The 19,752-nt window shown below is 36.8% G+C and overlaps 1 protein-coding gene across 2 annotated transcripts in view; it reads left to right on the top strand.

The window, feature by feature from the left end:
• ZBTB11 (zinc finger and BTB domain containing 11) overlaps nucleotides 1–19,752 on the top strand; it is a 32,379-nt gene that overhangs the window by 7,168 nt on the left and 5,459 nt on the right. For both annotated transcript variants that reach the window (XM_040484390.1, XM_040484391.1), the window contains exons 2-8: nucleotides 971–1,206; nucleotides 2,671–2,902; nucleotides 12,418–13,256; nucleotides 13,495–13,674; nucleotides 16,541–16,786; nucleotides 18,126–18,270; nucleotides 19,075–19,192. In XM_040484390.1, coding sequence (XP_040340324.1) covers nucleotides 971–1,206; nucleotides 2,671–2,902; nucleotides 12,418–13,256; nucleotides 13,495–13,674; nucleotides 16,541–16,786; nucleotides 18,126–18,270; nucleotides 19,075–19,192 — 1,996 coding nt within the window. The remainder of the gene's footprint in view (nucleotides 1–970; nucleotides 1,207–2,670; nucleotides 2,903–12,417; nucleotides 13,257–13,494; nucleotides 13,675–16,540; nucleotides 16,787–18,125; nucleotides 18,271–19,074; nucleotides 19,193–19,752) is intronic.

Here is a 19,752-nt window from a genome sequence, read left to right as displayed (position 1 = left end):
CTCTCTCCCTCTCGCTCTCTGCCCCTCCCCCACTCGTGCTTTTTCTATCAAAATGAAAAAAAAATTACTGTGTTCCTGCTTTGTGCCCAGCATCATGCAAGGACCTAAAAACAAAACAAAACAAAAACTGTTATTTCATACAACCCTAAAATCTCATAGCTTTCAAAAATGAGATTTATTTTACACTCTCATTATGTTGCAATTTCACTCCACCTTTTTTTTTTTTTAATGTTTATTTTTGAGAGAGAGAGAGAGCGTGAGTGGGGGGAGGACAGAGAAAGAGGGAGATACAGAATTCAAAGCAGGCTCCAGACTCTGAGCTGTCAGCACGGAGCTTGATGCGGGGCTCGAACTCACAAACTGTGAGATCAAGACCTGAGCCATAATCAGGCGCTTAACCAACTGAGCCACCCAGGCGCCCCTCCTCCTGTCGTTTTTTATCTGCAATTCAGGCTAAATGATGGCATCCATCTGGAACATGTTATTTGAGAGAGGGGACGAAGATCAGATCACCGATGAGAAACAGGGCCTCTTAAAGCTTTTGCGACATGGCACACGTTATATTTATTTATATTCCATTGACCAAAGCAAATTGCATGGGAAATCCTGATGTTAGTAGGGTGGAGAGGTAATCACGTTATATAACTGTTCACGAAGGTCATATTGGCATTTTCATACAATTTCTATAGCATGAATGAGTTGCAGCTCTCATGGAAATGGGTACTGGTATGTAATCATATGGTGGGGAAGCAAATAACTAGGAATAAGCAAAAATAAGAATGGAAACCATCATCTGTAACCTTACATCTATGAAAACATGCACTTTGCATTCTCAAGAAATCACTTTTACATGCTGTGTGTCCACACATAAGCACTCAAACATATCAGTGTACGTAGATTAAAGAACCAAAAATAATTTTCAAATGACGTAGTATTAAATTCGACTTGTTAATTTTTATTTTTATTCTAGGTATATTAAAGCAAGTGAAAGATTACATTAAACAGTGTAGCAAATGCCAGGAGAAGCTAGATCGGTCCCGTCCAATATCAGATACTTCAGAAATGTTAGAAGAATTGGGACTAGACCTTGAGTCTGGAGAAGAAAGTAATGAATCAGAGGATGATCTGAGCAATTTTACTTCAGCTCCAACTGCAGCCTCCAAGCCTGCAAAAAAGAAGCCAGTGTCCAAACATGAACTTGTATTTGTAAGTAGAACTTTCCATTCAGCTTTAACATTTGTAACTAATGTATTAGGTTTGTAGTCTTCGTGAATTTTTTCTTAAAGTACCAAAACTGCTTGACTGTTGAAAATTTAAGTAAGTCTTTAAAATTTAAGTAAGTCTCAGGTAATACACTCTATTACTACATACACTAAAAGTATGCTAAGACTGCTTTTTCATTAATTATAATATTCCTGTAGTTAAGTCTCTTTAGAATGTAGGTTGTTGGTTTGTTGTTAATCATTCTTCTTGTCTTCTTTTATTTCTTAAATGTTTGTTTATTTTTGAGAGAGCACAGGCGTGTGCCCGTGAGAGGAGAAGAGGAGCAGAGAGAGAGGGAGACAGGATCTGAAGCGGGCTGTGTGCTGAGAGCAGAGAGCCCAATAGGGGCTTAAATTCACGAACTGTGATGTGAGATCATGACCTGAGCCAAAATCAGATGCTTAACAGACTAAGCCACCCAGATGCCCCTCTTCCTGCCTTTTTAAATGGTATATTGGTGGGGCACCTCGGTCGCTCAGTGGGTTAAGCATTGGACTCTTCATTTCATCTCAGGTCCTGATCTTGAGGTTCATGAGATTGAGCCCCATGTTGGGCTCTGTACTGACAGTGAAGAGCCTTCTTGGCATTCTCTCTCTCCCTCTTTCTCTGCCTGCTTCTCTCTCTGTCTCTGTCTCTCTGTCTCTCTCTCTCTCTCTCTCTCTGAAAATAAAATAAATAAATAAATAAATGGTATATTGGTACAGGTAGACAATATGTTTCTGGAAACAATCTTTAGGTTATGAAACAAGGTAAATTAAACTGGCTAGGTCTTGGGGCACCTGGGTGGCTCAGTCAGTTAAGTGTCCAGCTTCAGCTTGGGTCATGATCTCACAGTTTGTGAATTTGAGCCCTGCTTCGGGTTGTCTCTGTCTCCTTTTCTCTCTCTCAAAAATAAACATTAAAAAAAAAAAAAAAAAAACTGGCTGGGGCTTCCGGGTGGCTCAGTTGGTTGAGCGTCTTGACTTCAACTCAGGACATGATCTCACGGTTGGTGGGATCACTGCATTGGGTTTACAGCTGTCAGCATAGAGCCTGCTTTGGATCCTCTGTCCTCCTCTCTCTAGCCCTCCCCTGCTTACAGTCTCTCTTTCTCGAAAATGAATAAATGTTAAAAAAAAAAAATTGGCTAGGTTTTTTTTTTTTTTTTTTTTACCTGCATTACTTTCATACACCATTAAGTTTCTGACTAGTAAATAAAGGCAGCAAGAAGTGAGATGCAGGAACATGGCAGAAAATAGTAAGAATGCTCTTTTAATTTAAGTATATAGGTAATAAAGAATATCTGGCTATTTCTTCATATTAATGGTGTCTTTAAAAGTGAATAATGTGTCACGTTTTAAATTCTGTTAAAGGTAGAAATACAGATGATACATAATACAACTCTTGGTCTTAAACTTATTTTGATAGGTTGACACCAAAGGAGTGGTGAAACGTTCTTCTCCAAAACATTGTCAGGCTGTCTTAAAGCAGCTCAACGAACAGAGACTCTCCAACCAGTTCTGTGATGTTACTTTGTTAATTGAGGGAGAGGAGTACAAAGCTCATAAATCTGTTCTATCAGCTAATAGTGAATATTTTCGAGATCTTTTTATTGAGAAAGGAGCTGTTTCCAGTCATGAGGCAGTGGTGGATCTTTCTGGTAAGAATTTTCTAATGCTATTGCTTTTTGTTTGTAAGTACCTACTGGAAGGTGGGTGTGTGTCTGTCTTAGAAACTCAGGGTGTGTGCTGCAGTGGGAGAAGCCCACTTAGAGCAGCAGACTAAGGCGAATTGAAGAAGCCCTTCTTCTAGCAAGCTTTCCAAGGTGCGGTTCTGGAAAAGGCTGTCATTTTCTGTCACTACCTCTTAGGTGAGACAGATGTAGTGGCAGAAAAATTTCTGACCTTTACATGGCTAAAAACAGTTTGAGAGAAATACATAACTGCATCAGTGTTATATTACACTAAGTGAATATGTTACTTAAAAATTGCTTGTTAAAAAATTGCCTATATCTGTGTTGTGGAACATAATAATAGAGCACTTTTGTAAGTCTTTTTTATTTTTTAAGATTAATTATTAGAATTCATTAGGTTCAGTAAACTGTTAATGTACAATAATCAAAATTCCAAGTGTGGCTTTTTTTCTTTGATTTTATTATTGTTATTATAAATGAATAATTTGACTTTCTTTTGACTCACTAGAACTTATATATTGGCTTAGGAGTCAACAAATGAAAATTTAGGAAGAATTAAATAGGTAACTGTATTTATACATTTCTTGTAATATTAACTTACTGTAACTCTTGGTTACTGAATTACTGACATGACTGTGTGAAATATCATTTCCTTTTTCTGAAACAAAAAAATGACTTTATCCAGATTTATAAATACTTACCTAGTTAACCACTGATCCTTTTCTACCTTACGCTTTTTAAACTTATTCTGGAAAGACAAATAACGTATTTTTCCTTAGCAGTAGCTATGTGTTGAATTACTAGAAAATATATATTAAGCATCCACTATGTGCGAGGAACTAGCGTAGGCTCTGGGGATATAATGGTGAGCAAAAACTTTCATGGATCATAGAATTGTATTTATTACATTTGAGATTAGTGATAATTTACTTTTTTCTGGGTTTGGTGACTCAAGAGAAAATATGTCTTCTACTAGGCCCTCTGAATAATAAAACTCCTCATGGATACAGTTGTTGTTGTTGTTTTTTTTTAATGTTTATTTTTGAGAGAGAGAGCATGAGCAGGGGTGGGGCAGAGAGAGAGGGAGACATAGAATCTGAAGCAGGCTCTGCATTGTCCGTGCAAAGGCTGCTGGGGAGGCTTGAACCCACAAACCATGAGATCTTGCATGACCTAAGTCGAAGTCAGACATTCAACCGACTGAGCCACCCAGGCACCATGGATAATAGTCTTTTGATATACGTTAGCGTTGGAATTTTTTTCTTACTTTTCATGCATCTGAAGCAGAAAGAGAGAAGTGTATGAATATTGCTCTTGTTCAGTTTCTCAGCAGCTTATAGCAAAAGAAGTGGCTGCCCTATATTAACTGCAGTGCAGCATCCTAATATTCCAACAAAAGGACACATTTGTTCTTCATTCTATATGCTTATGTTTATATATTGTCCAGCAAATATAATGTAAATTAATAGCAGGTTAAGTAGGTAAATTTTATTTGGTTCAAATACTAAGTGAAGAGTATAAAATATGTGTACAGAATTTAAAAATAATGTATTTTTTAATTACCTAGTTAATGTAGTTGAATTAATCATTGTTTTCCTTTGTTAACGCTTATAAAAAATTTTCTGTACTAAGTCATAAAGCTATGTTCATAGATTATCTTTTTAAATTTTCATAGTTTTCTTTCATATTTAAGTTTTAGTCTGCTCACAATTTTATTGGTGTGAGATAGATGTTTGACTTCATTTTTTCCCCATTTGATCATCACTTGTCTCAGAACCCTTTAGTGAAGACTCCATCCTCTTCTTGCCAGTTGATGAATTTCCACATATTTGGTACCAGTTCTAGGCATCGTTCTAGTCTATAGGTGGTCTCTCTTACGGTATTTTCACCTGATCTTAATTACCATAGCTTTATAATAAGGAAAGTCTCCCACCTTTATTACTCAAGTGGATCATAGTTTCATAACCCTTTGCTCTTCCATATAAACTATAAAAGCAGCTTGTCACAGTCACACAAAATAGTGTATTTTGATAGAGATAACATTGAATTAATAAACTTTTAGAGATTTACCCATAGCAGTCTCAAACATCTTTTGTACGATTATTTCAGGGTACTTTATATGTTTTGAAACTGTTATTTTTTTTCTTAAAATTATGTAATTTCAGATTTATTTTTGGTGTATATTTTATATACAGTAATACTGCCAAATTCCTTTAGTCATTCAGTCATTTATACATTCTTCGAGGTTTTCCGTATAAAAGAAATATAGTATTTGCTAATAGTAATGGTTTTATTTCTACCTTTCTAGTCTTTATATTTTGAAATTGTTTTCTTGCTTTACAGTGCTGTCCCGGACCTCAAAAAAATAGTTGAATAGAAATGGTGGAAGAGGGTTCACTTACCTTGTTCCCATTTCTAAAGAAAGTGCTTTTATCATTTAGTAAATGTTTTAAATAGATAACGCTTTATTTAATGTTAAGGAAATTATCTCTAAAAATGGTGTTGGTTCATAACTCCCTGAGGAGGTTCCAAAGTGTAATCTAAAACTGGCCCCCATGTATGGAGGGTGCCTGGGTGGCTCAGTCAGTGTCCGACTATTGATTTTGGCTCAGGTCAATGATGTCTCATGGTTCCTGAGATCAAGCCCCATGTCAGGCTCTACACTGACAGTTCGGAGCCTACTTGGGATATTCTCTCTCTCTCTCTCTCTCTCTCTTTCTCTCTTTTTCTCTCTCTTTCTCTCTTTTTCTCTCTTTCCGTCCCCCCCCCCCCCCCCCCCCCCCCGCTCACACATGCACTGTCTCTCTAAATAAATAAATAAAACTGGCCCTCTGTACACAGAGGCAGTGAGAGACTGAAGAAAGAAACCACTTCAGATTGGTAGGTGGCAGGTTTCATAGGTAAGGGAACTTATGTGTGAGGATTGTCTTGGGTGGCTGCAAGATGAATAGATCTCTGTGCCAGAATGTTAAAAGTTTATACACAGACCTTAACTATGTTTAGTTATGTATGCAGGAGTCCTTAACTGGGCTCAGTCATGTACCCAGTCCAGATAGCCTCAATACCACATTTCTCTCTCAAGACTATGCAAGTGGAACACATTCCAGGAACAGGGAGGGGCCTCCAGTTGCCTGGGTCAAGCTCAAGGGTCAACTGGAAGTCAAATCTTGATGACCTTCTCCCACAGTGTGTTGATTTATTACATATTTTTTTCTGTATTTATTGAAACCATTTTTATTTTTACTATTCTGTTAATGTGGAAGTTACAGTGATTTTCCGTTAAACCAGGATACGCTGAAATTGTTAACTGTGTGATTAGAATTACCTGTTTCTTGAATGTTCAGTAGAATGGTGGCTAAAATTGCCTGGGCCTGTAGTGGAGTTGAGGGGAAGATTTTTAAATACTAGTCTGACACGTTTAATGGTTAGAGAAGTATTCAGTTCTCTATTTCGTCTTAAGTAATTTATAGAAAGTTACATTTTTTTCCAGAATTTGGTTCATTTCATCTAAATTTTCAAGTTTATTGGCACAAAATTTAATGTAATTTACTTTATTTTATTTTTTGGTTGGCACAAAATATTAAATACTACTGTCTTCTACACATTTCCTGTCAATGTAGATACTTCTTTTGTTCTTTGATATGGGTTATTTGTGCCTTTTCTCATTTTTTTAATCTTTTTTTTTTTTTTTTTAATGTAAGCTCTATGCCCATTGTGGGCTTGAACTCAAGATCTCGAGATCAAGAGTCACATGACTGACTGAGCCAGCCAGGTGCCCTTTCTTTCTTTCATTTCTCTTTTCCCTTTTCTTTTTTTTGCTTTCCTTTCCACCCCTTACATTTTTCTTACTAGATGTTTACTGACTCCTTTTTTTTTTTTTAATCCTACCAATTCTGGCCCGTTGCCTGTTTTTGTAAATAAAGTTTTATTGGGGACAGCCACACCCATTCATTTTCTTTTTCTATGACTGCTTTTGAGCTTAGAAAGGCGGAATTTAAAAATTGCTACATAAACCAGTGACCCATAAAGCCTAATGTATTGTTTACCTGGCTCTTTACAGAAAAACTTTGCTTATCACTTAGCCAAAACATAATTTTTTTTTTTAATTTTTTTTTCAACATTTATTTATTTTTGGGACAGAGAGAGACAGAGCATGAACGGGGGAGGGGCAGAGAGAGAGGGAGACACAGAATTGGAAACAGGCTCCAAGCCATCAGCCCAGAGCCCCACGCGGGGCTCGAACTCACGGACTGCGAGATCGTGACCTGGCTGAAGTCGGACGCTTAACCGACTGCGCCACCCAGGCGCCCCAAAACATAATTTTTTTTAAGTTAAAAAAACTGTTATGCATATATAATCCAAAAGTTTTATGTAGTTAACTGAGGAAACCAGTAAGATATTAAAACTTTATAACAGAATTTGAAGAAAAAATTCTTTCAGCCAATCAGTGGTACAGGTACAACACTGCTCTTAACACTTAATAGTCTTTTTTACCTCTTACCAAGTTTTGACTAATTTTTCTTAACACACCTTTTGAAAAACAGCTGTTATTTTCTTACTAATTTCTTCTCATTAATCTTCCTTTTATTTTATTTGAACATTATTGTCTTTTTGTTTTATTTTTTTAAAAGTAAACTCTTGGGGCACCTGGGTGGCTCAGTCTTTTGAGCATCCATCTCTTGATTTCAGTTCATGTTATGATCTCACAGTCCTGAGATCAGGATCTACCAAGCCCAAGGCCCCAGCACTGGACCTGGACCCTGCTTAAGATTCTCTCTGCCCCTCCCTCACTTACACACATGCAAATAAAATAAAGTAAGCCTTCACGCAACATGGGGCACAAACTTACATCCTCCAGATCAAGAGTCATATGCTCTACCAACTGAGACAGGAGTCCCCGTTACTTTGTTTTTGGTTAAGTATAATCCTTAACCCATTAACTCCCAGTCGTTCCAACTTTCTAGTTTAAGAGTTCCAGGCCATAAATTTCCCTTTAATACTGCAGTTCTGTTGCTTTTAATCCTACATGTGGTCTATTTTTATAAGTTTCATTTTGCTTGAATAGAACGTAAATGTTTTTAGTTGGAAGCAATATTCAATATATTGTGGCTTGTTAATTCTTTACTGATTATTTTGTGTGCTTGATCTCTCAGGTTTTTATTTAAAGTTTACTTGTTTTGGGAGAGAGAGAAAGCCCATGTGCATGAGAGTGTTGAGTGGGGGAGGGACAAAGAGAGAATCCCAAATAGGCTATGCAGTGTCAGTGCAGAGGCCCACGCAGAGCTCGAACCCACAAAACATGAGATCATGACCTGAGCCACACAGCCACCCCTAGATCTATCAGTTATAGACAGAGGTGCTTTAGAATATTAACTAGTGTGATTCATCTGTTACTGAGTTTCTTCAGTTTTTGTCTTATGTATCTTGAGGACGTATTATTAGATACAAAACAGTTTAGAATTTCCTTTTATCATTACATAATGACCCTCTTTATGTTTAGTAATACTTTTTACCATTAAAATCTTGTAAACAGTATTTTTTTATTTTTCTATTTTGACTACTTTAGTAAATATTTTTTAGGTATGTAAACAATATTTTCATAACTATTTGCCTAGGATATTTTCCATCTTTTGTTTTTCAACCTTTTTGTATCTTGAGGTTTTAGATTTCTCTTTAAACATCATCATATTTATGGATTTTGTTCTTAATCCAGTATGGGAATCTTTGACTTTTAACTGTCCTGCATAGAAATTGTTGGACTTCCTGAACCCAGCAATTGAGATTGTTTTTCTCAGTTGAGAAAAAGTCTCAGCTAGTATCTCTTCAAAAATTGTTTCTGCCTCAATTTCTCTTTTCTACATTTCTGAAACTCGAGTTAGATAGACATTCTCACTTTATATTCTGTGTCTCTTAATTTCTTTTATATTTTGGTCATCTCTGTGTAGGATATTCTGGAAAATTCTGGAAAAGAGTTCACCTACTCTTTAGCTTTGTTTAATTTGCCGTTAAATTCATTTACTGAGGTTTTTTTTTTTTTTTTATTCCAGTCTCTTTTCTATTTTTATTATTTTATTTTATTTTTTATTTATTTTTTTAAGTAAGCTCTGTGCCCAATATGGGGTTTGAACTCACATACTTGAGATCAAGAGTTGCATGTTCTGCTGACTGAGCCATCCAGGGGCCCCTCTTTTCCATTTTTTAGAGGCTCTATGTAGTTCTTTTCATGTATCTCTTTTAGGGGGCTACTTTTTATGACCTTTTGCTCTTTACTGGTGTTATGCCACCGTTGACTTTTCTATATGTGATCATAGCAATAAAAATCTTTGCTGGTTTGATTCATGCTGTTTGTTTCCACTAGCTCTTATTCATGGTGCCTTGTTTGTAATTAAAAATCTGTGCACACTGAATTTATATTCTTCAGAACTTTGTAGGAAACTTTGAGTTTTGGGTTGAAAGTGTTTTCCACAGAGAAAACATTTGGTTCTTAAGATTCTGAGGGCATTACCAGTCTGGGACTACTTTAAATTCTGAGCGTGAGGACTTTTTGACTACCGAAGTGCTATATATTCAACAAAATATCCTACTAGATTAAGCCTGGTTTGAGGTCATGACTAATCAGGAAGGGTTTCTTACCTGTTTCACTCAATGCTGGGGCACCAAGTATATTTAAAATAATACTTAAAAAAAATTTTATGTCCTATTTTTTTTTTTTTTAAGTAATTGGGTCAAATTTTAGGGTATGTTAGTCTGCCATACTGTTGGATGTGGAAGTCCCTGTCATAATTCTTCTGTCTGTTGGTTCATAACTCTCCCATGAGCTTCCCTGGTGTAATGTGAAATTGGTCCCTGTACTCAAAAGGCAGGGAGAGACCAAAGAAATGGGCAAACCATTCCAGGTTGGTAGGTGGCAGTTTTAACAAGCAAAGGGCGCTTATGTATGAGGCTTGTCTTAGGTGGTAGCAAGATGAATGTATCTCTGCACCTGCCCACCAAATCTTAAAAGTTTGTAAGAGTCCTTAGCTGGGTCCAGTCACATAAACTGTGTAGATATTTTCAGTATCACGTCACTATCTCAAGGTTATGTCCTTAGAGCAGTCTCTGGGAGCAGGAAAGGCAAGTGGAACTCACATTCCAAGGACAGGGAAGAAGGTGGGGAGCCTTTGAGTGCCCAGGGTCCATCCAGTTCATGTATCAGCTGGCAAATCTGTCTTTTTGATCACATTCCCTAACACCATCTATTACATTGTTGTCCTTTTGTTTTTTCTTTTTTTAGTTTTTAATTTTGGTAAACACAATATAAAATTCACCCTCCTCATTTTTTTTAATGTTTATTTTTGAGAGGGAGAGAGCGAACGTGAGCAAGGAAGGAGCAGAGAGACAGGATCTGAAGCAGACTCTGTGCTGACAGCAGAGAGCCCGATGCGGGGCTCAAACTCACGAACCGAACCGTGAGATCATGACCTGAGCTGAAGTTGAACACTTAACAAACTGAGCCACCCAGGCACCCCCGCCCCCCAGCCTTAATGATTTTTAAGTATACAGTTCACTATTGTTAATCATGTTCACATTGTTGTGTAATGGATCTCTGGAATTTTTTATTATCTTGCAAAATTGTTGTCATTTTGATTGTTTTGCAGAGTGTGTATATTGTATGTAAAAAGGCTAGGGGTAAAAATAAGGTACTGAAATTATCTGCCTATTATCTCTTGACAAAATTATGAATGATTTTTTTTTCCTTTGTGTTTTTGTATTTTATGGTAAACATGACTTGTGTCCTTGAAAAAAACTGTTTTATATATTTAAACTGTTACTTGGAACAGTGTTAATTCTTTCATGGGAAATTTTTCTCATGACTTCAGACTTAAAAAGGTATAGATAAGGGGCACCTGGGGGGCTCAGTCGGTTGAGCGTGCAACTTCGCCTCAGGTCATGATCTCACGTCCGGGGGTTCAAGCCCTGCATGGGGCTCTGTGCTGACAGCTCAGAGCCTGGAGCCCGCTTCAGATTCTGTATTCTGTATCTCCCTCTCTCCCTGCCCATCCCCTGCTCATGCTCGCTCTCTGTCTCAAAAATAAATAAACATTAAAAAAATTTTAAAAGGTATAGGTAAAAGACCAAAATACATTATTTTGTTTGTGGGTTTTCTTCCCCCCGCGCCACCTTTTTTTAAAGAAATACTTACCTCAAGCTTATTTAACTTGGTCTTATAATTTGTAGCAGGATTAACATGGCTTCAGCCTATTTAATTACCAACTTTCCTAGGATGGCTGAATTAGCCATGATCAACTGGAATTCTAATATATCTCACAGTTTAAGGCTTCTCTTCCTTGTTCATCATCTACTTCTATAAAAGGACTACATCTTATGTACCTTGAGTCAAAACTGAATAATACAGCAAATGTGAGTTTTTAAAAGGTTGCTTTGGCTCTTTATATTTTTGTAAAAGATCTTTAAGCTAAATTATGATATGAGAAAACAACGCATGGAATAAGTATAAGTTATATGCCACCTACTGCAAGAAGGAGGAATAAGATTATTTGCTTAATTGTATAAAGAAGCTCTGGAAAGCTATACACATTCTTATACTGGTTAGGGAGATGGAGTTGGACTTATCACTGTTTTATCTTATTTTTGAATTATGAATATTGGCTTTTGTAAAATAGTGAAATATTGAGAACTTAGAAATAAACTGATCTCATTTTCTCACATAAAATAAAAATGTAATACCTCATGTGTATGGTAATTATTTCCTTCCTTAAGCCAGTGATACGCAAACTGTAGCCCACAGAGCAATCCTCATTTCCTTCTCTTTTTGTAAAGTATATTGGAACACAGCCATGTATATTTGCATATGTGTTATCTGTGGCTGTACTTTTCAGCTACAGTGGCAGAGTTGAGTAGTTGAAACAGACACCTTATGGCCTGCAATAATTATTAACTGATTCTTTACAGAAAAACTTTGCTGACCCCCTGTGTTAGATCTTATTTTTAAATTTTCAGTAGTCAAACTCTTTGTTCACAATCATTTTTATATGGACTTCTGTTATTAAAATATATGGTTATACTTACAGAAGTGAGGTTAGGGGACAGGTTGGTTGAACCCTGCCTACTCACCTGCCTCCCTCTCTTTTTTTACCCTCCATTCTCCAGCAGCTGTTTCTTGAGGGGAATTTGAGGAACCCCCGGGGTTCTAAGGAGTACAGTTTGAAAATGACTGCCTTACAGCAACTCTTTGAGGTAGTAAGTCTGATACTATTTTCTATTTTAGGTATTGAGAGACTCGGCTCATTGAAGTGAGTTAGTCAAGGTTTATTAAGCAACCAGAACACAAAACAAATCCACAGTGTTTAATTGCAGAATAAATGGTCATATTTGCCTTTATATTCTATTTTATATATCATAATCATGTATTAATTGTTATTCTAAGGTGTTTTAGTAGACCTTTAACTTTTTTGTACCCCCATTTTTTTTGTTCCATGCAGGTTTTTGTAAGGCAAGCTTCCTTCCTTTATTGGAATTTGCCTACACTTCTGTGCTAAGTTTTGACTTCTGTAGCATGGCTGATGTAGCCATCCTGGCTCGTCATCTTTTCATGTCGGAAGTTTTAGAAATCTGTGAGAGTGTGCATAAACTAATGGAAGAGAAGCAGCTAACAGTATATAAGAAGGGTGAAGTACAAACAGTTGCATCCACCCAGGACTTACCAGAACAAAATGGAGGCACTGTGCCTCCTGTGGCTAGCAACGAGGGGACCACAACATTATCTACTGAACTTGGGGACTGTGAAATTGTACTGTTGGTGAATGGAGAATTGCCAGAAACTGAGCAGAATGGAGAGCTAGGACAGCACCCTGAACCCCAGGTTTCTTCAGAAGCCGAAGCCACTCTGTCACCTGCAGGCTGTATAACTGGTTCCCATCCTGAAATGGAGTCTGTTGATTTAGTAACAAAAAATGATGAGACAGAAGTAGAAACTTTAAACAGAGAAGATAGCGCACCTTCTGATATTAATCCCAAACTTTCAAAAGAGAATGTGATCAGTAACTCTCCAGAAAACAGTGATATGGGAAATGACCCATCAAGTGAAGATATCTGTGCTGAAGACATTCCAGAGCAAATGCAGAACCTTAGCCAGTCTTTAAAAGATCAGGAAAATCTAGTTGCACTGACAGCAAAGCCAGACCTTAGCACTGATGATGAAACTTACAGAAGCAGACTTCGGCAGCGTTCTGTTAATGAAGGGGGATATATCCGGCTACACAAAGGAATGGAGAAAAAGCTACAGAAACGGAAAGCCATTCCCAAGTCAGCAGTTCAACAGGTATGACGAAGAGTTGACCTTTGTAGTTTTACCTTTAAGTAAAAAGCATTCTATTCATCAACTTATACCTGTGGTGAAATTATTTGGGGAGGAAGGGCAGTAGGTGCAGGAAAGCAACTTAATGTTTTAAATACCGGTATTAATAATGTAATGCCAGTTTGAAATATTATATGACTCATGACTTTAAAAATCAAAATGGCTGTACTTACTTAGATTGTGTTTTCTATCCCTTACTTAGGTAGCCCAGAAATTAGTTCAAAGAGGGAAAAAAATGAAACAGCCAAAAAGGGATACGAAAGAGAATACTGAAGAAGCAGCATCCCATAAATGTGGGGAATGTGGAATGGTTTTTCAGAGACGATATGCCCTTATAATGCATACACTGAAACATGAAAGAGCTAGAGATTACAAATGTCCGGTAAGTAATTGGAAAGCTAATTAAAGATGATTTATCTAACTTCATGGTAAATAGAACCCAGTTTTGCTGCTTCATTGTTATTCTACTACTTGTAGTCTCTGTGTTTCTCTTTCTCCCTTATATTGGTATAAGAGTCATCTTTGATTTGTACATGTCATTTCCTTGACAAAGAAAAACAAAAACAGTGACCTGTCTTTGCTTCTTCCTGATACCCTAGTAAGACAAGAGTAAAATTATCACTGAAAAAATATAAGCTCAGGGGTGCCTGGCATATGACTCTTAGAGCATATGACTCTTAATCTCAGGGTTATTATTATAAGTTTGAGGCCCCCCTTGTGGATAGAGATTACTTGAAGATAAGTAAATAAACTTAAGAAAACAATAAATAAATTTAAAGAAAAATGTAAGTTCATAAAAGAGTAAAGAGGAAATCAACTATATCCTGGACCCTGATAAATGGAGGTAGTAGCTGATTTAACAGATTTATAAGGGCTCATTCCAGGTTTTCAGTGGGGAAAGCTAAGAATCCATCTGAATTGTATTGCAGAACTACCAAATGCCTCAGGAGTTGGTGTTATATAGCTACTTTGAAAGCAGAAGTGAATCTGGTTGTTAGAAAATTTTGTAAGAAGCAGTTAAGTCACAACCACTCCCTCAGCCAAAGATCCATCTTCTACTCTCTGGAAGAGCTAAAACCATGACTGTTTTGGGGAACACTGCATACAGTGAACGTGAATGTACTCAAGGAAAAGGAAAACCTTATTTACTGAATATTGAAAGCCTTCAAGTCCTCTGTCCCTTCTCAAGTCCCAGAATGTTAGCAGTCAGACCCTTAACCCAAAAGCAAAAAAGTTTCTCAGAGATGAGAAATCCGAAGCGCAATAACAAAGGACCTGAAGATAGTGCTGACTAAAGCCAGTGGTTGACAACTCCCCGCCACCCCCCACATACTTACACAGAAATTCCAATCAATTTTTTAACATTCTGAAAGATGAGTAGATATCAGGGATCATCAGATTCAGGAATAAATATTTCAAGGAAAAAAAGCAACTTTGAAGAATCCACAAATACAAAAATCTCAGAAAAATTGGGAAATAGACTAAATCTCTCAGAAATAATGCAGAAGACCAGTTAGAAAATGAAAGTGAAGGAATTTAGAGAATTGGTGTAGGATATCTAATATCCAGATAACACCAAAAAGAGAACACAGAGGTCAGGAAATCATTGGTGCAATAAAGAAAAATATCAGAATTTAGAAGTTTCCTTATGGGGGCACCTGGGTGGCTCAGTTCAGTGTTCAACTCTTGGTTTCGGCTCAGGTCATGATCCCAGGATTGTGGGATTAAGTGCTCCACGCTACAAATGGAGCTTGCTTGGGATTCTTTATCTCTCTCCCTCTCCCCTGCTTGCGCTCTCTCCCCCTCTGCCCCCTCTCCTGCTTCCTCTCTTTCTCTAAGATTTAAAAAAAAAAGTTGTGAAACAGGGCATGTTGCAGGCCCTGAACCATGGATGAAAGTAAATCTATATCAAGATAAATTATGAAATCTTCTAATTAAGGGACAAAGAAAATCTCTTATAAATAACAATAGAGAAAACAGATGGTCAGACTCATAGAAGAGATAAAGATCAGAATGGCTTCAGGCTTTTCAGCAGCAACAGTGGAAGCTAAAAGACAAAGAAAAGCATGTCTTTAAAATTCTAAAGGGCCCTGGTTTCTAACTTAAAATCTGTAACCAAACTATGAGTTACTTGTGATGGTAGATAAGAACAGTTTCAGACATGCAAGGTCTCAAAAGTTTTACCTCCCAGACTCCCTTTCTCAGGAAGCTATTTGCAGAGGTGTTCCACTAAAGTGAGAAAGACCTGGAAAACTGGGAAACATGGGGTCCAATTCTACAGAGTCCAAGCATAGGAAACAACCAGTCCAGGTTGGAGCAGGACAAAATGCTTTGAAGGAGGTCTCTTTCATAGGTGATATCTTTAAATCTCCCCTCAGTAGACAATTGAGGGAAAGGTTTGGTGATGAATAATCAGTAAATACAAACAGAAATAAGCAAAACAAAACAAAAAGAAGGGAAAGAGAATCATAGTGTACTCTGTGGCCCAGCTGTAATAGTAATTACTTCATTGAAAAAATGTGAATGTAGAAATTAATCAAAACTACAACATAGCTGTATTGAGAAAATAAGGTAATAGGCCTGCATATGTGTAGGGAGTGGAAGGGTGAAGGGAGAGAGTCATCATCCATTATTCATGTTACTTAGAGTTACCAAGGTAAGCAAGCATCATGAGAGAGTTAAAAAACAATGGCAGAAATAGAGCAAGAGACGAGTTTTATTTATTTAAAAAATTAAATATAGGTTGTGAGCATATATAACTTTGATTTTTTTAAAAGAATGAACAAAATATTTCATGAATCCCTAACAACTACAGAATAAAATCCAAGGACCATCAGAGTTTTTTCTACTTTTCCAACCCCTAGTTTTGCTCCACCTAACAATTTGTAGTACTTCTATTGATAGCATTCTTGTTGACATCCTACCGTTCCTTCTAGATAGACCTAGTCTCCTCATTGATGCCTTTGTCTATTGCTTCAGTTACTCCCTCTTCCTAAATACTTCACTCTTTCACATGTAAATCCTGTTTCTGTGGTTAGATTATAAACCTCTTCAGAGTAGAGTCTGGGTCTTTAACCCCTTTCATCCTTATGTCTGATACCTAGCATATCATCTTTTATATAGTGTGTGGTTTTTTTGATTTATATAATCGTAACAAAGAAACGGGAACTTGAAATAGGAGTCAGGTGTCACTTAACATTTGTTATGGAACTACATTTAGACAGAATTTTATTTACTTTTCCTTTTAGTTGTGTAAAAAACAGTTTCAGTACAGTGCCTCCTTGCGAGCACATCTTATTCGACATACCAGAAAAGATGCACCCACTTCATCTTCTTCCAATTCCACGTCTAATGAGGCATCAGGAACATCGTCTGAGAAGGGGAGAACCAAACGAGAATTTATATGTTCCATATGTGGAAGGACATTACCTAAATTATATTCTCTTCGAATACACATGTTAAAGCATACAGGTGTAAAGCCACATGCATGCCAGGTAAAGCCATGACATTTACTTTGTTATGTAAAGAAAATTTGAACTTAACTAGTGATGAGACTGGTTGATTCTGGAGTCACTCTTACTCTTGTAAAATGTCACAGAGAATTCTGTGACTTTTTCAGTTTGTTGCCTGGTTTAAGGGAAATTCCCAGTTGTGTTCTTCGATTTGCTATTTAACTTGTTGTAATTTGAAATGAATCAGTTTAGGATGTTCATGAAACTTACTGTGATTCAGAAAATGTTAGGTGAGAATAACTAGTTCATTATCCCATTCATCCCTTTAAGCTTCAGCTGGACCTACCTGGACTGGAAAGGAACCCATGGCTTAAACAAATCTTCTTAGCAAAAATCCTCCCTAAGCTGTGTGTTCTTCTCTAGAGCTGAGGACTGAGACTATCTGAATGCCAAAATACAGCTTCTAGCTAAGAATCCTGTGATTAACCAGCTTTGGGCTGTTTGGAACAGTGAAAATTTTCCAATAGCCCCTGTAACCTTGCATATAAGTGGAACTCGTTTTTATTAATAAACAGTTTTGGAAACAATGAGTTTTGTTGAAACTGGAAAATTTCCAGTGAAATTTTTAATGTTTCTCTCCCCCCCCCCCTTTTTTTTTAACTTTTTGTTATATGAGAATAGAATAGAATAGACTCTCATGGACCCTTTATCCAGCTTCAGTAGCTATGAACACATGATCAGCTGTGTTTTATGTATACTATCCCTCACTGCCCTACTTCCCTTTCCCCTCATTTCTTTTGAAGCCAAGTCCTAAGCATCATTTTACTCATAAATTTTAAAACTGAGTATTAATTGGGCCTCTGGTCTTGTAGTGTAGCACTACTCAAAATGTGTGGTCCATGGAAGATATGTACAGAAATGGAGAGTGGACTTTTAGAAACTCTCATGGCAGTTACATTGTTGTCACATTTTTAGCATATTTAACAAAAAATGGATTGACAAAAGGAAGACTGATTCATCACAGAGTTTGAGAAGCACTGTTCTAGTTTGTGTAGCAATAAATTAGTATATTTTCTTGATTAAGCTGTCATGTCTCTTAATATAAGGTATACTGTTTATTAGTCTCACAAGGACAGCATGAGGGTCTTTTGTATGGCTTTGACCTCCAGTGGATGTAAGAAAAGTAGCGATATTTGTTAAGTTCTGAGTCAGAAGATGGTCAGCCAGCTAAATATCCTTGACATTTGTTTCAGCTTCAGTTTGTCATTTTGTTTATAATTTTTTCTTTAAAATGGCATATAGTTTCTCTAGCCTCATTCTTCAGAAATAGCCCTGGTTTCTCTTTTCTGTTTTACTGGTATAAATACCTGTGCCATCTTAGGTCTGTGGAAAGACTTTCATCTATAAACATGGTCTAAAATTGCACCAGAGTCTCCATCAATCACAAAAGCAGTTCCAGTGTGAACTATGTGTTAAGTCATTTGTTACCAAACGGAGTCTTCAAGAACATATGAGTATTCACACAGGTAATGAGAAATTTGTATTAACTTAGCTACCCATTATATACCATAATTCAGTTAATTATTGTGCTATATATGTTTTAGAAATTATATTGATATACTAACGGCTGTGTATGTGCAGTTTTTTTCATGAAGGCTGGGGTGCCTGGGTGGCTCAGTCAGTTAAGTGTCTGAGTTCAGCCCAGGTCATGGTCTCACATGTTCATGAGTTCGAGCCCTGTGTCAGGCTCTGTGCTGACAGCTCAGAGCCTGGAGCCTGCTTCAGATTCTCTCTCTCTCTCTCTCTCTCTCTCTCTCTCTCTCTCTCTCTCTCTCTCTCTGCCCTCTTCCACTTACACTCTGTCTCATTCTCAAAAATAAATAAACATTTAAAAAAATTCAAATTAAGGCTAAAAAGTGTTCTTTAAATCTAGTTTAGAGCTATCTTATTGGTATAAAAAGTCATTGTTTCCCTCAGTGTAGCAAAATGTGTACTCACTAGTGAATCATGCATAATTTAGATAATGTAGCCATGGCTAGTGAAGGGTAGATATCGGCTCTAGAACTTGCGTTCACCTCTGTATTATTATAATCCAGATGATTATGCAAGCGTGTCACATTCTTTGGGTAGTGGTAGTAGCCTTGCTAGTACTGTAGTTGAGAAGAAACAGAAGATTTTGACTTGGCTTGTTGTTGTTCTGAGAAGATGGCTGCCAAATGTTACAGCTTCTGTGTCCCTTTGGTAAAGTAACTTCTGAAGTGTAACATAAAGTATTCTGTTGGAAGAGCACCTGATTGCTGGATTTGTGACATGTTTTTTATTTTTTATAGGAGAGTCCAAGTACCTTTGCTCAGTTTGTGGAAAGTCTTTTCACAGGGGCTCTGGCCTCAGCAAGCACCTAAAGAAACACCAGCCAAAGCCTGAAGTTCGAGGCTATCATTGTACTCAGTAAGTATTTAATACACAAACTATTCAGTTTCCTTGTGTTTCTTAATAGGTTTATTTGAAAATTGTTTTCAGAAGAAAATATTTGAGGTAGCTATAGTTGATAATACTATTATATAATTGAAATTTGATAAAGGAGTAGAACTTAAACATACACATACACATATATATACATATATCTGACATGATGGATACATTAAATGGGAGGAATCCTTTCACAATGGATATATGTATCAAACCATTATGATGTGCATTTCAGATATCTTACAATTTTATAACTTGATAAACCTGAAAAAAACTGTTTGAAGATAATATTCAATTGTTACTTATTTTTTATTTTAATGTCTTTTTTTTGCCTAGATATTGCTATTTATGGTTTTTAAGTTTTATTTAGATATCCTATACCATGTAAATCACTCACTTGAAATACTTTAAAGACATTCTTCAAACGTACTACTTGGAGTCAGAGATTGTAGGAAGTGAGAGCCCCCAGTGCGAGCCAGAGATTTTTTTCTAGGTTGTTCATCTAAAGTGCTAAGCCGTCTGCTAGTTTTTCCTCTCTT

The sequence above is a fragment of the Herpailurus yagouaroundi genome, unplaced genomic scaffold, assembly GCF_014898765.1.
Source record: "Herpailurus yagouaroundi ecotype Mexico unplaced genomic scaffold, PumYag 162, whole genome shotgun sequence".
Classification (NCBI taxonomy): domain Eukaryota; kingdom Metazoa; phylum Chordata; class Mammalia; order Carnivora; family Felidae; genus Herpailurus; species Herpailurus yagouaroundi.
Note: the sequence above shows the minus strand (reverse complement) of the source record. Positions and strands in the feature narration are given on the sequence as shown.